General features: G+C 44.8%; 1 protein-coding gene across 8 annotated transcripts in view; it reads right to left on the reverse strand.

The window, feature by feature from the left end:
• Positions 1 to 10,200: 10,200 nt before the first annotated feature.
• The window catches only part of LOC141088064 (uncharacterized), a 129,005-nt gene continuing 124,612 nt past the window's right edge, over positions 10,201 to 14,593 (reverse strand). For 7 of the 8 annotated variants that reach the window (XM_073573935.1, XM_073573936.1, XM_073573934.1 and 4 more), the window contains 5 exons: positions 12,351 to 14,453; positions 11,450 to 11,515; positions 11,115 to 11,156; positions 10,893 to 10,951; positions 10,201 to 10,341 (listed from right to left, as the gene is read on the reverse strand). In XM_073573935.1, the coding sequence (XP_073430036.1) occupies positions 10,900 to 10,951; positions 11,115 to 11,156; positions 11,450 to 11,515; positions 12,351 to 14,453 (2,263 nt within the window). In that variant the 3' untranslated portion in view covers positions 10,201 to 10,341; positions 10,893 to 10,899. The remainder of the gene's footprint in view (positions 10,342 to 10,892; positions 10,952 to 11,114; positions 11,157 to 11,449; positions 11,516 to 12,350; positions 14,454 to 14,593) is intronic. The other variant, XM_073573937.1, reaches the window with a different exon arrangement.

Here is a 14,593-nt window from a genome sequence, read left to right on the forward strand (position 1 = left end):
TGGCAAAAAAAATTGATCAATTCAATTGAGCCACCCCGCCGTGCCAAGGCAATCTCATGTGGGGGGTCCTACTCTACATTTATAATAAATACTGTGCCATTACGGCCTCCTAAGAGCATGACCACATCAATTGCAATCTGTACCTGAACATTGCTGGATCGCTCCCATGAAGCCAGATGAAACAAGTGCAGATGAAGGCCAACCAGGTCTGAACACAGACATATCAGGACTGACCTCCACACATTGCCCAACCAGCAAACATAGATGAAGGGCGATATTGGCCCGGACACAGGTGCACAATTAAATAAAGCTTGGGGCAGGGCGGGGCTGCCGTGTGTGTGCACAGCAGCCTAGATCCATCATAATGAACACAGAAAAATTTATAGCGGACATAGCCAAGCGTGCACGGCAGCAGTGGTGGTGAGCCACAAACCAACAACAAGAAAATAGGGGGGGAAGCCAGCACTGCTTAAGGTTAGAACGCATAAATTGAAGTGCATATGCACATAATATCCAGCTGTATTCAAAAATGAGATATTTGGCAAAAAAATTGATCAATTCAATTGAGCCACCCCGCCGCGCCAAGGCAATCTCATGTGGGGGGTCCTACTCTACATTTATAATAAATACTGTGCCATTACGGCCTCCTAAGAGCATGACCACATCAAGTGCAATCTGTACCTGAACATTGCTGGATCGCTCCCATGAAGCCAGATGAAACAAGTGCAGATGAAGGCCAACCAGGTCTGAACACAGACATATCAGGACTGACCTCCACACATTGCCCAACCAGCAAACATAGATGAAGGGCGATATTGGCCCGGACACAGGTGCAAAATTAAATAAAGCTTGGGGCAGGGCGGGGCTGCCGTGTGTGTGCACAGCAGCCTAGATCCATCATAATGAACACAGAAAAATTTATAGCGGACATAGCCAAGCGTGCACGGCAGCAGTGGTGGTGAGCCACAAACCAACAACAAGAAAATAGGGGGGGAAGCCAGCACTGCTTAAGGTTAGAACGCATAAATTGAAGTGCATATGCACATAATATCCAGCTTCAATTGTGCACCTGTGTCCGGGCCAATATCGCCCTTCATCTATGTTTGCTGGTTGGGCAATGTGTGGAGGTCAATCCTGATATGTCTGTGTTCAGACCTGGTTGGCCTTCATCTGCACTTGTTTCATCTGGCTTCATGGGAGCGATCCAGCAATGTTCAGGTACAGATTGCACTTGATGTGGTCATGCTCTTAGGAGGCCGTAATGGCACAGTATTTATTATAAATGTAGAGTAGGACCCCCCACATGAGATTGCCTTGGCGCGGCGTGGGTGGCTCAATTGAATTGATCAATTTTTTTGCCAAATATCTCATTTTTGAATACAGTTGGATATTATGTGCATATGCACTTCAATTTATGCGTTCTAACCTTAAGCAGTGCTGGCTTCCCCCCCTATTTTCTTGTTGTTGGTTTGTGGCTCACCACCACTGCTGCCGTGCACGCTTGGCTATGTCCGCTATAAATTTTTCTGTGTTCATTATGATGGATCTAGGCTGCTGTGCACACACACGGCAGCCCCGCCCTGCCCCAAGCTTTATTTAATTGTGCACCTGTGTCCGGGCCAATATCGCCCTTCATCTATGTTTGCTGGTTGGGCAATGTGTGGAGGTCAATCTTGATATGTCTGTGTTCAGACCTGGTTGGCCTTCATCTGCACTTGTTTCATCTGGCTTCATGGGAGCGATCCAGCAATGTTCAGGTACAGATTGCACTTGATGTGGTCATGCTCTTAGGAGGCCGTAATGGCACAGTATTTATTATAAATGTAGAGTAGGACCCCCCACATGAGATTGCCTTGGCGCGGCGGGGTGGCTCAATTGAATTGATCAGTTTTTTTGCCAAATATCTCATTTTTGAATACAGTTGGATATTATGTGCATATGCACTTCAATTTATGCGTTCTAACCTTAAGCAGTGCTGGCTTCCCCCCCTATTTTCTTTCTAAGGGATACCATTATGGAATATCTCAATGTTAATAAATGTTTAACTCCATATCAACATGGATTTATGAAGGCTCGCTCCTGTCAAACTAACCTGATCAGCTTCTATGAGGATGTAAGCTCTCAAATGGACCAAGGAGAATCATTGGATGTCATTTATCTCGACTTCTCTAAAGCATTTGACACTTTCCCACATAAAAGATTGGTAAGTAAGATGAGAAAGCTTGGGCTAAGGGAAAATGTGTGTAGATGGGTAGGTAGCTGGCTTAAAACAAAGAGTGGTTATTAATGGGGCATACTCAGATTGGGCCAGGGTTACTAGTGGGGTACCACAGGGTTCTGTATTGGGCCCCCTACTATTTAATATATTTATTAATGATCTAGTGGATGGCTTACACAGTAAAATATCAGTATTTGCAGATGATACAAAACTATGTAAGGTAGTTAACACAAAGGAGGACAGTTTGCAACTACAGACAGATTTGAGTAAATTGGAGAATTGGGCTGAAAAATGGCAAATGAGGTTTAACACAGATAAGTGTAAGGTTATGCACATGGGAAGGAGAAACAGATGCTACAATTACTTACTAAATGGGAAACTGCTGGGGAAATCAGACATGGAAAAAGACTTAGGCATCTTAGTCAATAAGAAGCTAAATTGGAGTGCCCAGTGTCAGGCAGCTGCCACCAAAGCAAATAGGGTCATGGGATGCATTAGAAGAGGTCTGGGGACACGAGATGAAAACATAATTCTCCCTCTGTACAAATCACTCGTCAGACCACACTTGGAGTATTGTCTACGATTTTGGACACCGGTGCCTAAGAAAGACATTACTGAACTTGAAAGGGTTCAAAGGCGGGCTACTAAAATGATAAATGGAGTTGGTTCACTACAATACCCAGAAAGGTTATCAAAATTAGGTCTATTTACTCTAGGAAAGAGAAGATTTAGGGGAGACCAAATATATATGTACAAGTATATCAGAGGGCAATACAGAGATCTCTCCAATGAACTGTTTGTACCAAGGACTGTGTCAAGAACAAGGGGGCATTCTCTTCGTTTGGAGGAAAACAATTTCAGCACCAGCATAGAAGAGGGTTCTTCACGGTAAGAGCAGTGAGGCTCTGGAATTCTCTTCCTGAGGAAGTGGTGATGGCCAACCCACTGAATGAATTTAAGAAAGGAATGGATGCTTTTCTTGTGAGTAACAGTATAGAAGGTTACGAATAACATAATATTATAGGTAGATGGTTGACCCAGCTTAGGAGTCGGGAAGGAATTTTTTTTCCCTATGGAGAAAATTGGCTTCTACTCTGTGGGTTTTTTGCCTTCCCCAGGATCATCAATGCAGAACAGCTGCACAAAAATAGGCTGAACTAGATGGACATAAGGTCTTCCTTCAGCCTTCAAAACTATGTTACTATAGGGGATGGGGAGGCAGCCTTATACTATAGTCTGCCTATAGGGGATTGGGAGGCTGCCTTATACTATAGTCTGCCTTATACTATAGTCTGCCTATAGGGGATTGGGAGGCTGCCTTATACTACAGTCTGTCTATTGGGGATTGGGAGGCTGCGTTATACTACAGTCTGCCTATAGGGGTTGGGAGGCTGCCTTATACTACAGTCTGCCTATAGGGGATGGGGGGGCTGCCTTATATTACAGTCTGCCTATAGGGGATGAGGGGTGCTGCCTTATACTACAGTCTGCCTATAGGGGATGGGGAGCTGCCTTATAGTACAGTCGGCCTATAGGGTGGGGGTGCTGTCTTATATTACAGTCTGCCTATAGGGGATGGGGGGCTGCCTTATACTACAGTCTTCCTATGTACGAAGCACATTTGATCAAAGTATGAGGCAGTTATAACATGGATGAATGTGACACGCATCTCTATTCTCTTCATACAGGTAACCAGCTTTTTCAATATCTGCTCTGAATCTACTCCTGTTTGTCTCCACTCCATTCAATGTCAGCAAGCAGTTAATCCTGAATGCTACATATGTGTTTTCAACTATGCAAGCTTATATCTGGTATATAGTTATTTCAACTTACTCTGCTTGTCCTCTTATGCTGTGAGGTCAAGAAACTTTTCAAAGTGGTTTATGATGCATGTAGGCCTGAACATTGGTTTATCTGAGCCCAACATTTATTGTGCCCTGCTGTCTTAGTTTAGTTGGATTGATTAATGAGAAGAGAGAGAGCAAAAAAAAAAGAAAAAAAGATCTAAGCCTTAGCCTCCTATATATTCAAACATAGCTTGGGGAAGGCATTTATGCAGGGGGCATTTATGCACATTTAATCGTAGTACATTTGATCAAAGTATGAGGCAGTTATAACATGGCAGTTAGACAGGGCAGGAGACAGGTAAGACATTTAAAGACATCTATTTCCTGTACATTTGGATTACAACAAATATATACCATATGCACTTGTGTAATTTATATCCTGGCCGCTGTATTCACACACATCCACCGCCATGGCATTAACTCTCTACACTCCATCCATATTGGCCCCTCACTCCTTTCCTCTCCTATGTATAGCACGCACGCTCTTTTCACATTGCTAAATTGCACAGATCCATTCAGTCCCATCATTCAACATCAGAGACGCTCTCACAAATTACTTAACCATCTGCTCACTCTTTCTATCCTCCTCCTAGTCGCAGGAGACATTGCTCCCAACCCTGGTCCCCCATGTTATAGAAAGTCAAACCCCCAACTGCTACACTCAGAAACCCCTCTAATCTTATTAATGTTCCCTGCATGCCATCTGTCTCTTAATTGTGCCCTTTGGAATTCTCACTCAGTGTGTAACAAACTCTCCTTCATCCATGACTTCTTCCTTTCTAATTCTCTTAACCTTCTGGCTCTTGCTGAAACCTGGATCCTACTGAAACCTGGATCCAGCAGTCAGACACTACCGCTGCTGCTGCTCTTTCATATGATAGACTACACTTCTCACATACTCCAAGATCAGACAAGAGAGCAGTTGGAGGTGTTGGTCTACTCCTATCACCCAAATGCACCTTTCAGGTTATCCCTCAAGTACCCTCACTTGTCTTCCCTTCTTTTGAGGTCCATGTCATCAGACACTACACTCCCTTCTCCATGCGAGTGGCGGTGGTATATAGTCCTTCCGGCCCCTCCCATCAGTTCCTGGATCATTTTGGCACTTGGCTTCCACATTTTCTCTCCTGTGACATCCCTACCCTCATCATGGGCGATTTCAACATCCCCATTGCTCTTCCCCTCTCCCCATCTGCTACTCACCTTTTATCTCTAACCTCCTCGTTTGGCCTTTCGCAGCTTACTAATTCACCAACGCATGAAGACGGAAACTCCCTCGACTTGGTCTTCTCTCAGCTTTGTGCAGTGGATTATTTTGTAAACTCCCCTCTCCCTCTCTGACCACAACCTTCTTTCATTCTCTATCAAGAACTGCCAGGCCACTCAGGTCACCCCCACTGTCCATACTTATAGAAACATACAGGCCATTAACACCCAGAAACTTATGAAGAACTTGCAGTCTTCATTGGCCCCTATCTCCTCCCTCTCATGTCCTGATTCTGCATTGAAGCATTACAGTGAAAAACTTCAAAGTGCCCTGGATGAATTTGCACCCTCTATACATAGAACACCACAACACAGATGGCGACAACCCTGGCAGCGGTGCTCCAGGTGCGCCAAATGTCTGTGGAGAAAATCCAATCTACACGAAAATTTCATCCATTATAAGTTTATGCTTAGAACATACAACACTTCCCTTCACCTCTCCAAACAAGCCTATTTCAACACCCTCGTCACCTTACTGTCCAATAACCCTAAATGTCTCTTTGACACTTTTCATTCTCTACTCAACCCAAGAGTACAGGCCCCAACCACGGAGCTTCGAGCTGACGATCTGGCCAATTATTTCAAAGAAAAAATTGAGCAGATCCGACAGGAAATTATCTCCCAATCACCTCATACCATGCACTGTCCTCCCTCCCCCACTGCATCTAGCTCACTCTCTGATTTTGAACCAGTCACAGAAGAAGAAGTAAGCAGGCTTCTTGCATCTTCTCGCGCCCAACCACTTGTACCAGTGACCCATTTCCATCACATCTCCTCCAGTCCCTTTCCCCTGCTGTCACCACTCACATAACTAAAATATTTAACCTCTCTCTCTCTTCTGGTATCTTTCCCTCCTCATTTAAGCATGCCATCATACATCCACTGCTTAAAAGACCATCCCTCGACCAAAACTGTGCCGCTATCTATAGACATGTCTCTAATCTTCCCTTCATCTCTAAACTCCTGGAATGCCTGGTCCACTCCCGTCTTATCCGCATCTCTCTGATAACTTTCTTCTCGACCCTCTCCAATCCGGTTTCTGCTCTTTACACTCTACTGAAACTGCCCTCACTAAAGTCTCTAATGATCTACTAACAGCTAAATCAAATGGTCATTACTCCATGCTAATTCTCTTGGATCTCTCTGCAGCATTCAACGCTGTGGATCATCAGCTCCTCCTCACTATGCTCCGTTGCATTGGCCTCAAGGACACCGTTCTCTCCTGGTTCTCCTCCTATCTCTCTGACCGCTCCTTTACTGTATCTTTTGCTGGTTCCTCCTCTCATCTTTCCCTTTCTGTTGGGGTTCCTCGAGGATCAGTCCTAGGCCCCCTCCTCTTCTCTTTGTACACTGCCCCTACTGGTGAAACAGTCAGTAGATTTGGTCTCCAGTACCATCTCTATGCTGATGACACCCAATTATATGCTTCTCCTGACATCATGCCTGCCTTTCTAGAAAACACCAGCGATTGTCTAAATGCTGTGTCTAACATCATGTCCTCACTATATCTGAAACTGAACCTGTCAAAGACTGAACTCCTTGTGTTTCCTCCCGCTACTAATGTACCTATACCAGACATTGCCATTTCTGTGTGTGGTTCCACTATTACTCCCCAGCAACATGCCCGCTGTCTTGTGGTCATACTTGACACTGAGCTTTCCTTTGTCCCCCACATCTGATCACTGGCTCGCTCTTGTTATGTGCATCTCAAAAACATTTTTAGAATTCAACCTTTTCTTACTTTTGACTCCGCAAAAACTCTTACTGTTTCTCGTATTCATTCTCGTCTGGACAATTGTAACTCTCTTCTAATCAGTCTCTCTCTTACCAAACTCTCCCCCCTACAATTTGTCTTGAATGCTGCAGCCAGGATCATATTCCTCGCCAATCTTTACACAGATGCCTCTACCTTGTGCCAGTAATTACACTGGCTACCCATCCACTCCAGAATCCAGTACAAACTTATTACCCTCACCCACAAAGCCCTCCATGGCTCAGCACCACCCTACATCTCCTCCCTTGTTTCAGTATACCACCCTACCCGCGCCCTCCGTTCTGCTGATGTCCTGAGGTTAGCATCCTCAATAATCAGAACCTCCCACTCCCGTATCCAAGACTATACACGTGCTGCGCCAATTCTTTGGAATGCACTTCCCAGATCTATGTGATTAGTCCCTAATCCCTACAATTTTAAGCATGCCCTGTAAACGCATTTATTCAGATTGGCCTACCGCCTCAACATATTAACCTATCCCTGTGTGGCACAGCCAAAAGTTTTACCATAACCAGGTTCTACGCATCATGTTCCCACATGCTTTATGCATCTATTAGCCCTCTGTGTCTGTACTGTTACACACTTAACATTATGGCTGGTCCAAACAATCAGGGCAACTGTTACCACCCACCTTTCGTGTCTACCTTTTTCCTCATAGATTGTAAGCTTGCGAGCAGGGCCCTTATTCCTCTTGGTATCTGTTATGATCTGTGTGATTATTGTTATGCTGTAATGTCTATCGTCTGTACAAATCCCCTCTGAAATGTAAAGTGCTGCGGAATATGTTGGCGCTATAGAAATAAAATGTATTATTATTATTATTATTATGGGTGAGTGTTGCCTTATATTACAGTCTGCTTATTGGGGGCTGCAATATACTATTGAGTCTGCCTATGGGGGCTACATTATACTATACTAGGTATATTGAGGACTCTCTGGTGTGTTATACTATATGGAGGCTGTCTAGTGGGCCATCATACAGTGTGTAGATTACAGTAAGGGGGCCATCATACAATGTGGATTTTACAGTGAGGGGACCATCATACAGTGCTGGAGCCATCATTGGGGGATACTAAGGGGTCAGTATATATAAAGTGAGGGGGCATTATACTGTGTATAGGGGAGCGGTACAGGGGATATACTCAGGACATTATTAAATGTAAAGTGGGCACTTATTGTTATAGGGGAACTCAGGTTACTGTGACTGTCAAACGGGGCACACAGAGGGCATTATTACATTCTAGGGGACAAAACGTGTGCACTGTTTTCTAAGTCACTTGCACCCGGCATTACTGTATTATAGAGGGATGCTTTAGAATTTAGAGGGCACACAGAACCACACAATTGGTGCAGTAATAGGGACACATACGGCAGCAGTGGCTCAGCATTTGGGCATCAGGTGCAGTAATAGGGACACATACGGCAGCAGCGGCTCAGCATTGGGGTATCAGGTGCAGTAATAGGGACATATACTGCAGCAGAGGCTCAGCATTGGAGTACCAGGTGCAGTAATAGGGACACATACGGCAGCAGCGGCTCAGCATTGGGGTATCTGGTGCAGTAATAGGGACACATACGGCAGCAGCGGCTCAGCATTGGGGTATCTGGTGCAGTAATAGGGACACATACGGCAGCGTTGGCTCAGCATTGGGGTATCAGGTGCAATAATAGGGACACATACGACAGCAGCGGCTCAGCATTGGGGTATCTGGTGCAGTTTTAGGGACACATACGGCAGCGGTGGCTCAGCATTGGGGTATCAGGTGCAGTAATAGGGACACGTACGGCAGCAGCGGCTCATCATTGGGGTATCAGGTGCAGTAATAGGGACACATACGGCAGCAGCAGCTCAGCATTGGGGTATCAGGTGCAGTAATAGGGACACATACCCCAATGCTGAGCTGCTGCTGCCGTATCAGGTGCAGTAATAGGGACACATACGGCAGCAGCGGCTCAGCAGGATGAGGGGTTTGTGCAGGTTGGGGATACATGGTGATGGGGCTGGAATATTAGAAGTGAAACGTGTCAAATATTTTATATTTATTTATATGCATCTCCAGTTGGAGTACTGAGGGTTTTGTTTTGTTGTATAACCATATAATTTCAAAATTTTTTTACTTGTGGAATCTGCATAGCAATTATTTCCTAAATTGTGTTTTTTGTGTTGTGCCTCTGCTCGGGTTCTGTAGGAGGACCATTGGATTTGTAATGTATCTTATTTTATGCTATTTTTGACTGTATATTAATTACTGCTGGTGTCTTTGTCCAGGACGCGAACTTGCGATGTTCCTGCGGTGGTTCTTCTGAGCGATGGGTCCTGGCTTTCTTCTTCAGCGGTCAAATTCCCTCTGAAGCCTATTTTTTGAACTAACAATCTCCTCTTCCCCTTTAAAAGGTCATTTTTACCCCAAAAAAACTGATCCTTTCTATAATAATCTACAATATCCTCTTTTAAAATATTCCCCTCTATTACAAATGGCTGAATGGTATAATTTATGTTTTCATATTCCCTTTCTATATATCAAAATTATCTCTGACGAAATTCTCAGTTATAATATTGAATTATCCTTCTCTCCTCTAAAATTTGCTTTTTGAATGTAACCTTAGATATAGATTCCTTTCCATACGGATATTTTTTTTGTCTTCTAATTACTGATAGTCCTTTACTATGACATCATATATATTTTTTTTTATTGTTTTTAAAGAATAAGTTTTCTCTTTAGAAATGCTTTCACAATTATAAATATCTGCATGTCAGTACGTCTACAGCGATGTCTTTTCTCTCTGACAAATCCATCTTTGTATACTCACACGCATATTATTTATACTTTTTAATTATGACGTTTTTTTCAACAATAAGTGATGATGGGTTTCTCCTTGGATATGATCTCGGCCATTCCTGAAAACATGATCTGTCGGTGGGCCTTGAGGACTGGAGTTGGGGAACCCTGCTCTAGAGCTTCGAACAGAAAAAATCCCCCTCCCCTTTTATATTGTCTTCCTCTTTTTTATATTGTTTGTACTGGGAAATTGATTTATTTTACATGGTAAAAACGATCACTTTATATTCATAATTATTAATGAACACAGTTCACTTAGATTTTTTAAATATTTATTAATTTTTTAATGTGTTTCTGCTCCGCAGGTTCTCGTCCATATCTTCTCTTTTGGAGAAAGCTGGGATCCACTCATTCATTTTTTTTCTTTAAATAATTTTTCAGTTGTTACCCGTTAATCTGTGAATAGAAATGAATTGATGATTAAGAAAGGGATCCTTAATGTATATGTTTAATTCTATACCGATAAAGACGTGTTAACCTTTTGTCAACCATGAACTCTGACATCATGCGTCATTTGATCGTTAGGCGCCATTTTTTGAATTTAGCATGTGCTTAAACCTTGCAAGCACCTTGTCTCTTCATATTGTATGTGGTATTTCCTGACGAAGGGGTCATTGGAACACCGAAATGCGTTGAATAAGCAACTGGAATATTTCAATAATTTCTGTAATTAATCTATTGCGGCAGCGCGGAGATAATCCACACTTCCTGCTATGCATATCTCTTCATAAGGTCGTGGATCGACCTGTGGATCTGCGGCAGCCGCCATCTTTACATGCCTGTATTCACCTGCACCAGGTGAGCAGTTTTCTTGGTGTCTCATCTTTGTGATACGTGGGATAAGACCCTATTGCGCTTTGTGTCTCCCCTCTTTCTTTTTCTATATATAGCAAACTGATGATACCGCTTAGAGTTTGTAAATCTTTCAATAAAAAAATTATACTTACGTTTTATTTATTGTGTTCCCGCTCTGCTGAAGCAGCAGGTAAAAGCTCTGAGGAGCCAGCTGTATAGAATGGAGAAGAAAGGAAGGGAAGGTGTTGGTATCTTCCATTAAAAATATACTGTACAATATAGTATAAAGGGAAGACACAAAGTATATCTACCCATATTATGGGCCTTAGTGTAACAACATGTCACATACAACAATGGGGGAAGCTTTTCCTTACTTTGTTGGACGTCTCTCTGTTTCTTTTTTATCACTTTTGCTGCTGGAGAAAAAGAAAAAGTGATCACAAATAAATATATAAATATAATAATCAGGAACAAATCCTAGCATCATAGGGATACAGACAATAAACATAATGTATGCCCTGTCTCATATACTTCACCACATCATATAGATTGCTAATTATTAGCTCATTGAATACATTTCACATGCACTTGCAAGCGGACTGATCTGCCTGTGTAACTACCAGGACAAATCATTGTATAATTTTGCATCTAGAAGACAGCGTTTAGGACATAAGGGCACATCCATTTGTGGGAAGGGTTAAATACTTACATGTTTTTGATAGTAGTCTGGTTCTTTCTTCTAAAGCATTTTGGCATCCACCATTTATGTTTGTGTCTTAAAAAATCCAAACAAACAAATTGAGACTCAGACAATTCACATCATCATTCTGATCAGTCTATGAGAATTTATACAGTGATATTGTCCTGTGTAATGTCCTATGATAATGTCACAATTAGTGATGGGTGAACCTCTGGATGTTTGGGTCCTGCGTGTTATGCCAAACGGTTAAGAAAAAAGCTCGGTTTGGGTACCAGAACAGTACCCGAAACCGAACCTAGACCCCATTCAGATGCATGGTATGCCCGAACACCCATTGTTTGCCATGCTGTCATTTGCAGCACAGCACAGCAAACACTGTCTGTGATCAGTCAGAGAGCTGCGGTTTCCAACACCAGCTATGAAAGTTTACCTCTGTTCATAGAGGCGTCGGCTGATTAGAGAGTACTATTCCCAGCAGCCTACGCCTGCTGCCGCTAATAACAGCGAGATCAGGTGTCGTTGATGGGAGTATTCATCAGTCAGTGCCTGCACTATAAATAAATACAATTTTTTTAAAAAAATGACGTGAAGTCTTTCTATTTTTGATTACCAGTATGGTAAAACTGACAGCTGCGAGCTGCAACATTTAGCTGTCAGCTTTAGCAAAGCTGGTTATCAACAATAGAGCGGTCCCAACGGCATTTAAAAAAATAATTAAAAAATATGGAATGGGATCCCCCCATTTTTAACAACCTGCCAAGAATTAATGCTTAGGAAGCCTATGGATAAAGTTATCTGACTGGATATAACTGCTATCCATGTCTTCTTGAGTACATTTTTTTCCAGGAGACTCGGAGATGTTCTAGGAGTCTTGGCGAATACATTATAATCTCACTATCTGTCTACTTACAAGCTGATATCCTCATTGCTGCCTTCTGATGTGGCATTAAACTTATCCACCTCTTCTTCCTCCTTTTCCTCCTCCTTCTCCTCCTTCTCCTCTTCCTCGTCATCCTCCTTCTCCTCCTCGTCATTCTCCTTCTCCTCCTCGTCATCCTCCTTCTTCTCCTCCTCCACGTCATCCTCCTTCTCCTCCTCCTCGTCATCCTCCTTCTCCTCCTCCTTCTCTTCCTCCTCCTTCTCCTCCTCGTCCTCCTCCTCCTCCTCGTCATCCTCCTCCTCGTCATCCTCCTCCTCCTCGTCATCCTCCTTCTCCTCCTCCTCCTTCTCCTCCTCCTCGTCATCCTCCTTCTCCTCCTCCTCATCCTCCTCCTCGTCATCCTCCTTCTTCTCCTCGTCATCCTCCTTCTCCTCCTCCTCCTCGTCATCCTCCTCCTCCTCCTCCTTCTCCTCCTCATCATCCTCCTCCTTCTCCTTCTCCTCATCATCCTCGTCATCCTCCTTCTTCTCCTCGTCATCCTCCTTCTCCTCCTCCTCGTCATCCTCCTCCTCGTCATCCTCCTTCTCCTCCTCCTCGTCCTCGTTATCCTCCTCCTCCTCCTCCTCATCCTCCTTCTCCTCCTCCTCATCATCCTCCTTCTCCTCCTCCTTCTTCTCTTCCTCCTCCTTCTCCTCCTCCTCCTCCTCGTCATCCTCCTCCTCGTCATCCTCCTCCTCCTCGTCATCCTCCTTCTCCTCCTCCTCCTTCTCCTCCTCCTCGTCATCCTCCTTCTCCTCCTCCTCATCATCCTCCTCCTCGTCATCCTCCTTCTTCTCCTCGTCATCCTCCTTCTCCTCCTCCTCTTCGTCATCCTCCTCCTCGTCATCCTCCTTCTCCTCCTCCTTCTCCTCCTCGTCATCCTCCTTCTCCTTCTCCTCATCATCCTCCTCCTCGTCATCCTCCTTCTTCTCCTCGACATCCTCCTTCTCCTCCTCCTCGTCATCCTCCTCCTCGTCATCCTCCTTCTCCTCCTCCTCCTCCTCGTTATCCTCCTTCTCCTCCTCCTCCTCATCCTCCTTCTCCTCCTCCTCCTTCTCGTCATCCTCCTTCTCCTCCTCCTCCTCGTCATCCTCCTCCTCCTCGTCATCCTCCTTCTCCTCCTCGTCATCCTCCTCCTCCTCGTCATCCTCCTTCTCCTCCTCCTCCTTCTCCTCGTCATCCTCCTTCTCCTCCTCATCATCCTCGTCATCCTCCTCCTCCTCGTCATCCTCCTTCTCCTCCTCGTCATCCTCCTTCTCCTCGTCATCCTCCTTCTCCTCCTCCTCCTCGTCATCCTCCTTCTTCTCCTCGTCATCCTCCTTCTCCTCCTCCTCGTCTTCCTCCTTCTCCTCTTCATCCTCCTTCTCCTCCTCCTCCTCGTCATCCTCCTTCTCCTCCTCCTCATCATCCTCGTCATCCTCCTCCTCGTCATCCTCCTTCTTCTCCTCGTCATCCTCCTTCTCCTCCTGGTCATCCTCCTTCTCCTCGTCATCCTCCTTCTCCTCCTCCTCCTCCTTCTCCTCGTCATCCTCCTTCTCCTCCTCCTCGTCATCCTCCTCCTCCTCGTCATCCTCCTTCTCCTCCTCCTTCTCCTCGTCATCCTCCTCCTCCTCATCATCCTCGTCATCCTCCTCCTCCTCCTCCTTCTCCTCGTCATCCTCCTTCTCCTCCTCCTCGTCATCCTTCTCCTCGTCATCCTCCTTCTCCTCCTCGTCATCTTCCTTCTGCTCCTCCTCCTCGTCATCCTCCTTCTCCTCCTCCTCGTCATCCTCCTTCTCCTCCTCCTCCTCCTTCTCCTCCTCCTCCTCGTCATCCTCCTTCTCCTCCTCCTCCTTCTCCTCCTCCTCCTCGTCATCCTCCTTCTCCTCCTCCTCGTCATCCTCCTTCTCCTCCTCCTCCTCCTTCTCCTCCTCCTCCTCGTCATCCTCCTTCTCCTCCTCCTCCTCCTTCTCCTCCTCGTCATACTCCTTCTCCTCCTCGTCATCCTCCTTCTTCTCCTCCTCCTCCTTCTCCTCGTCATCCTCCTTCTCCTCCTCCTCCTTCTTCTCCTCCTCCTCGTCATCCTCCTTTTCTTCTTCCTCCTCCTCTTCCTCACTATTGGATATATAACAGACATTATTTAGCAATTCTCGTAAACTGCCATTGTTTTTACAATTACTCATTTTATATGAGAAATTTCTCTAAAAACTTCTGAATTTCTATCCATCGTCACTGTTATCCTCCAGTTGCCAACT

Source organism: Dendrobates tinctorius, unplaced genomic scaffold (assembly GCF_039654945.1).
Source record: "Dendrobates tinctorius isolate UK_male_01 unplaced genomic scaffold, ASM3965494v1 ptg000037l, whole genome shotgun sequence".
Taxonomy (NCBI): domain Eukaryota; kingdom Metazoa; phylum Chordata; class Amphibia; order Anura; family Dendrobatidae; genus Dendrobates; species Dendrobates tinctorius.